Source organism: Chrysochloris asiatica, unplaced genomic scaffold, assembly GCF_000296735.1.
Source record: "Chrysochloris asiatica unplaced genomic scaffold, ChrAsi1.0 scaffold00007, whole genome shotgun sequence".
In the NCBI taxonomy this organism is placed as follows: domain Eukaryota; kingdom Metazoa; phylum Chordata; class Mammalia; order Afrosoricida; family Chrysochloridae; genus Chrysochloris; species Chrysochloris asiatica.
In genome coordinates, this window is record NW_006408525.1 from 26,826,242 (window position 1) to 26,833,067 (window position 6,826).

Here is a 6,826-nt window from a genome sequence, read left to right on the forward strand (position 1 = left end):
GCTTGTTCAGTTCCTCAGTCTGAAATATCCATGGGGGAGAAGACAGGGTCAGATCCTGCCTTACAGACCAAGTAGGGACCTCAAGTCCTGGGTGGCCACATGCTTAGATGCCCACCTGTTTGGCAAACCATTCCTCCACATCCCTGCGGTTGTTCTCCACCAGGGCCTCATACTGAGACCTCATCTCATTCAGCACACGGTTCAGGTCCACGTTGGGGGCAGCATCCACCTCCACATTGAGGCGCTCACCAAGCTGGCTTTTCAGAGCATTGACTTCCTGAAGAAATAAAGGAAAGAAAGAAACACAAACAGAGAAGTCTATAAATAAACTCTATTTGATAGAGTCCAATGTGGTGGAGAAAGGATTACACTAGAATATAGAAAATAGTTGATGTTAAAGTCCACTGTTAGCTCTGGCAAGTCAGACCTCCTGTCTCTTTTCCTCATCTCTATAGTGAGGGTGCTTGGTTCAATAATATCTAATGTTTCTTCGCACTTCAGGATTTTATTGCATCTTTTTATCTTCCTACTGCTCACTGTAAGCCTGGCATAGTAAGTGGTTTACAATCATTGCTATGTAAGTATAAAGAGTCCAGGTTTGATTCTCCTCTTTCATTTCACGGAACTCTCTTACCTGCTCGTGATTCTGCTTGAGGTGCAACAGCTCCTCCTTCAGAGACTCCGCCTGGGACTCCAGGTCGGACTTGCACAGGGTCAGCTCGTCCAGCATCCTGCGCAGGCTGTTGATGTCAGCCTCCACCAGCTGTCGCATGGAGTGTTCCGCCTGGTACCTGTCCACACAGACAAAAGTAATAAGAGGTAAAAAAGAAAGTTTTTGTTTCCTGAGCTTTGCTTGGCTGATATAATATCACCCATTATATTGGGAAATACTCTGTTTTAAACATTTTGAAAGGAAAAGAAATACTGAGATCCTTTGTTCCCTCACACCCATAGATAAGGTTTCAATGAAGTGCATAAGTTTACTTTTAGCCCAATATTATTTGTTCTAAGAACCCCATTCTGATTGTATCAACTAAGACCCACTATCTTTTCTTTACTGTAAGCCAGCAAAAATTGTCCTAATGTGCTCTGAGCCTTGATTTTCTCGTCTATAAAATGGAGACAAGGTGACAATTCATAGGAGTGACCTGAAGATAAAGAAGTGGCATACGTGAAATCACACTGGAAACTCCAAGGTCCCACTAAAAATGCAAAGGACTCTTAGGGCTGTGATTGTCATAGCTGGAATAATCGAAAGATTCTCTGAATAAAATGGGTATTATCTCCTGTTTTGTGATTGAATCATTTCTTTCTGATGACTGAGAATGAATGGCCTTACATTAATAGACCAGTGTGAAATTCACTTCTTACCTTAGTCTAACACAAATGAAAAGAGAAGGAATGGTGGTTTCTTACACTCTTTCAAACAAAACATAAAACCCAGTGTCTGAGAGCTAAGGGGACTTTAGAAGTTATTTAATGCAGGGCAAAAAAAAAATCCTTCCAATCTTATCCCAGATAGCTTCTAATTTCATATTCACCACATTGCAATCATCCCACCCCATTACCAATTACTACGTGGCTCTGATCCTGAGAAAACACCCTTACTTGGTTCTGAAGTCATCGGCAGCCAGCTTAGCATTGTCAATCTGCAACACCATCCTGGTGTTCTCAGCCTTGTTGGACAGGATCTGGAAGATCAAAGCACTTCAGAATAAGCAAGGCCTTTATTTCTCAGGCGCCCTGCTGGTATTGTGGGAGCTTGGAGGCTCCATATGATAAGCTCTGGACTGTGAAACATTAGGTCTGCAGTTTGAGCTTACAAGTAACTCCACACGAGAAAGATGAGGCTTTCTGATCCTGTAAATTGCAGCTTAGGGAATCCTGTATAGGGGCACTATGAGTCAAAATCGACTCAATGGCAATGGGTTTTGTTACTTTAAGGCAGCACCGTCCCTAATAACCTGCTTATATGGAAGGAGCATGATGAAAAATCATAGTATATCATATACAAGGGGGTCTTCAAAAGTCCATGGAAAAATTCCATTATCTTTCAAATCCACTTTCCACAGACTTTGTGAAGCTTCCACATATGAGGTAATTAAATGCTGTTTATGTGCAATATGTGCTCAATTATATCTGAGAATAATGAATGCCTCACTCCTCAAAATTAAAAGGTATTTTCTTTAAGTTACATTTTTTCAAATAATTCTGAGTGCTCCCAATTTTCGGTGTTAGGATAAAAGGAAGACTAGTACACTCAAGGGGAAATGTGCCCTTCATTAAGAATTCTTTTCTTCTTGGTCTGTCTCTGGCTTCCTGCAGGAATTAGGTAGCCCAGACTCACAGAAGGTGGCCAACAGTTCCAAGTGACTTAGGAAGCATCATTTAAAAAAAAATCAAACAACATCACATTAAACAAATCTACTGCACAAGACCTCTTCGAAGTGTCCAAGTGCAAAGATGTCAAATTGAGGACTAAGGTGCAACTGACCCAAGCCATGGTATTTTCAATAACCTCATATGTGTGTGAAACTTAGACAATGAATAAGGAACACTTGCAGAAGAATGAATGCATTTGAAGTATGTGTCAGTGAATAATATTAAAAGTTCCCTGGACTACCACAAAGACAATCAAATCTGTGTTGGAAGAAGTATGTCCATAATGTTCCTTAGAAGCCAGGATGGCAAGACGTCTTCTCTCATACTTCACACATATCATCAGGAAGGACATATTTATCATCCTTGGTAAAGTGGAGGACCAGCGCAAAACAGGAAGACCCTCAATGTGATGGATTAGCACAGTGGCACAAATGTTGTAATTGAAGATAACAACTCTTGTGAGCATGGCGCAGGATACAGCCAGTGTTTCATTCTTTTATGCATAGGGTTGTCATGCCAGAGCCTACTGGACAGCAACACATAACAACAACAACAACAACAATGTCCCCCAGATGCTAAAACCAGTAAAGTTCCAGGCAACAAAGGCAGTTGGATATTCGATCCTTAATACCACCTTCCTTCCAGTCTGTGGCCTTGCTCCACTCTCCCCGTACCTTGCCATTGTTCACACTTTGCACCCAGCTTGTCCCTCTTCCTGCACTGTACTGGACTGCCCTTCCCCACCTAATAAGGCTCCTTGTATATCATCCATTCCTAACTCCTGCATGCAGTCCCTTCTTCCATGACCTTCCACAGGACTTTGCACAGAGCCACATTCGCCGTGGTCATTTGTTCTACACATGTTTCCTCTATTAAGCTGTGAACTCCTTAAAGAAAGAGACAATTTACTCAGTATTTTTTCCACACCCCACTACTGCACCTGTTGTTAAGTACCGTCGAGTCGGTTCTGATCCATAGTGACACTGTACAGGGTTTCTGAGGGTGTAAATCTTTACAGGAGTAGAAAGCCTCATCTTTCTCCCGCGGAGTGGCTGGTAGTTTTGAACCACTGACCTTAAAGTTCGCAGCCCGATTTGTAACCACTATGCTACCAGAGCTCCTTACTAACACTCACTAAATGCATAAGTGCTATTCAGATCACATGACCACTTTCTGTCATTCACTTGGATGGAACTACAGAGCAATGGAGAGTCAGTGCCCTCTGAAAATTAAGGATTTGTGCTGCTGATTATGAACTCATGCTCATCCTTCACAACCCTGCACAGATGTTACCGCCACTGGAAACCCTTCCTTAATCTTCTCCAGGTATTAGGTCCTACCTCTATGCTTACTCTTTACTTGCACCCTTTCTACGACTACACTTATGACTTGTTTTCTCACTATCTCCAACTCTGCTTTAGTGGGTGGTATTTGTGTCTGTTTATATCCATGAGACTTCTGGAATCAAAGCCCATTTGTTTTCCATAGATACTGTCTTTTGCTACAATTTTTAAAGCCTTTAGGAATTTATGTATTTAGTCAAGAAACTCCTAATCAGACAAAAAATTCAGCTGCACTTTTTTTTTCCCTATAATACTCAGCAGACAAGAAGAGCAGACAAGCAGACAGAATGAAAAAATCCGATATTCTGATTTTAAGAAAGAAGCCCTTTGGAAGCAAGTAAAGTTTGTACAACTGATTTGGGTTCAATTTTTCCTGCGATCCAGTCTGTAGCCTTCCCTTGTAATAACTGCAAAATAGAGTTTCTAAGGCTATTTAAAGTATCCTGTCAAAGTCAATGCATTCTGTATCATTACATCCTCAAGTTACCTGTGAGGTGACTTAGATCCCATTCAGAAATTGGTTTGTCAAAAATGAATGAATGAAACCAAGTGCATTAAGTTGACAATGTGGTGCCCACATCCTCACCTTCTTCTGGAGCTGCTCGATGGTCTGGAAGTAGGACTGGTAGTTTGGGGATGCATAGGGCATCTGCTTCTGGGAAAACTCACGGATGTGGCCCTCCAGCTCTGCATTCTCCTGCTCAAGCTGGCGCACCTTCTCCAGGTAGCTGGCCAGGCGGTCATTCAGCAACTGCATGGTCTCCTTCTCATTGCCATTGAAGGAGCCCTCACACAGCGAACCACCCATGCCCCCAGAGGAAGAGATGTTGCGGGCCCCAGGCAGGGTGCATCCATGGCAGCTGGGGGGCAAACAGGGCCGGGCAGAACAGCTCGTGCGGCAGCTCATGTTGGGCAGGAAGCAGGTGTATGACTGGTGCTGGGAGGGAATGGAGCTCTGAAGGTCAGTTTCACAGCCTATGTCCTTTACTCTGGTGTAAACCCTGATCCTCTCTAGGATTTTATATTCTGTCAGAAGTGGGTGTGGCAAGCACATACAGTATTACCCGTGTTACCATTTTGGGGGATTTTTCATCTGTAGTTTAGACACCTCACAAGAGTCCTTTACCTCATAAAATGCTTTACTCGGGCTTCTTGCAAAGTCAGGACTACTCACTAGTCATTATTTTTGGTTAACTAAGAGCTTCATTGTTTGGCTTCAAAGTGACCAACCCTTTACTATGGCAGCACAGGGAGTTGTGTTAGGGAGTGACATCTGAACTCTATCTCTCAGAGTTGATGGGACTTCTGTGTCTCTTTCTCTGAAAAGAGACTTGGCGAGTACGCATCTTATCCAGAAAGAACTCCATGAGAAAAACAGTGCAAGGAAACTCACTGATGAGTAACATGGTAAAGACTTCTAAAATCTGTGATCAGAAAAGATTTTGAAGATCATCCAACCCAATGTCCCTCTGCTGCTTCATCAATCATCCCTACCCTCCTCCTGTGGGGCTGGGGAAAGACTCCCGCAGTTCCCTTTCTGCTATTTGTCAGTGAACATTAGAAAACTAAGAGTGTTCTATGGGATATGCACTGGATTGCAAGGTCAGTTTGAACCACAATGTCAGTGGTTCAATCCTACCAGTGCTTCCTCAGGAACCCAATACAGGGGTACTGTGAGTCAGAACTGACTCAATAACACTTAACAACAACAACAACTATGTGTGAAGGAGCTCTGTTGGTGCTGGACGATAAGTACTGAACTGCTTACCACTATTATGGTAGTTCAAATCTACCTGTCACTCCATGGGAGAAAGATGAGGCTTTCTTCTGTAAAGCTTTGCAGCCTTAGAAACCCTTTCTAGGGTCTCTATGACTCAGTAACACCCTGTGACTTACAAATGATACAACCTTCTTGCTGAAAGTGAAGAGAACTTAAAATATGGATGAAGATCAAAGACCATACCTTTAGTGAGGGTTGTATCTCAAGGTAAAGAAAAGGAAAATCCTCACCACTGGACCAATAAATAACAAAAAAAGGAGAAAAGGTTGAAGTTGTCAAAGACTTCCTTTTGTTTGGATCAATCATTAACACCCATAGAAGCCACAATCAAGTAATTAAATTATGTAATACATTAGGTAAATCTACTGTGCAAGACCTCTTTAAAGTGCCGGAGAGTAAGGATGCCAGTTTGAGAACAAAGGTGAACCTTACTCAAGCCATGGTATTTTCGGGAACATCCTATGCATGCGCAGGTTGGACAATGAATAAAGACGATTGTAGAGAACTTGGTTCATTTGAATTCTTGTGTTGAAAGAGAATAATAAAAGTACCATGGGCTTACAAAAGAACAAACCAATCTGTATTGGAAGAAGTATGTTCATAAAGTTTTTAGAAGCCAAAATGGAGAGACTTGATCACTCATACGTAGGACATATTATCAGGAGGGACCAATCCCTGTAGAAGGACATCATGTTAGGTAAAGTGGAGGGTCAGCAAAAGGAAGGAGACCCCTAACAGGATGAATTGCCACAGCGGCAGCAACAATGAGCTAAAATGTAACAACAATTGTGTGGTTAGCACAGGACTTCACAGTTTCCTTCTGTTGTACACAGAGTCGCTATGAGTTGGAGCTAATTCCATGGCGCCTAACATCAACAACAATGAGTTAGAATCCACCTGATGCCAGTAGGTTTGGTTTTTGGACTATGTGCTTGCACATGGTATGACTGTTACAAAGATGACTCCTGCTTAGTGACACCACTGCATACCAGGCCAGGTGCTAAGCAGCTATATCCATTATCTACTCAGTCTTCACAACACCCTATAACGCTTTAGAGATGAGGACAACAAGCACCTGAGAAATTTCCAAGATCACAGAATTCCTACATGATCCTCAAGACTCAAACCCAATTCTCTCTAATTCAAACGACCATAGTCTATCCATTGCATTACACTGTACCTTTCTTTCGATCTTCACATTACCAAGAAGCGATAATGTAGAAATGGATTTAGTACACCTCAGTCAGTGTTAGACAATGTTGTTGTTGTCGTCAGGTGCCATCGAGTCAGAACCGACTCATAGCAACCCCATGCACAGCAG

General features: G+C 42.4%; 1 protein-coding gene across 1 annotated transcript in view; it reads right to left on the reverse strand.

Moving 5' to 3' along the window:
• Nucleotides 1-4,801, reverse strand: part of LOC102838269 (keratin, type I cuticular Ha4-like) — a 5,943-nt gene extending 1,142 nt beyond the window's left edge. The window contains exons 1-6 of the mRNA XM_006833684.1: nt 4,790-4,801; nt 4,312-4,662; nt 1,609-1,691; nt 635-791; nt 116-277; nt 3-19 (exon numbers count right to left, since the gene is read on the reverse strand). Coding sequence (XP_006833747.1) covers nt 3-19; nt 116-277; nt 635-791; nt 1,609-1,691; nt 4,312-4,662; nt 4,790-4,801 — 782 coding nt within the window. The remainder of the gene's footprint in view (nt 1-2; nt 20-115; nt 278-634; nt 792-1,608; nt 1,692-4,311; nt 4,663-4,789) is intronic.
• Between the last annotated feature and the right edge of the window lie 2,025 nt (nt 4,802-6,826).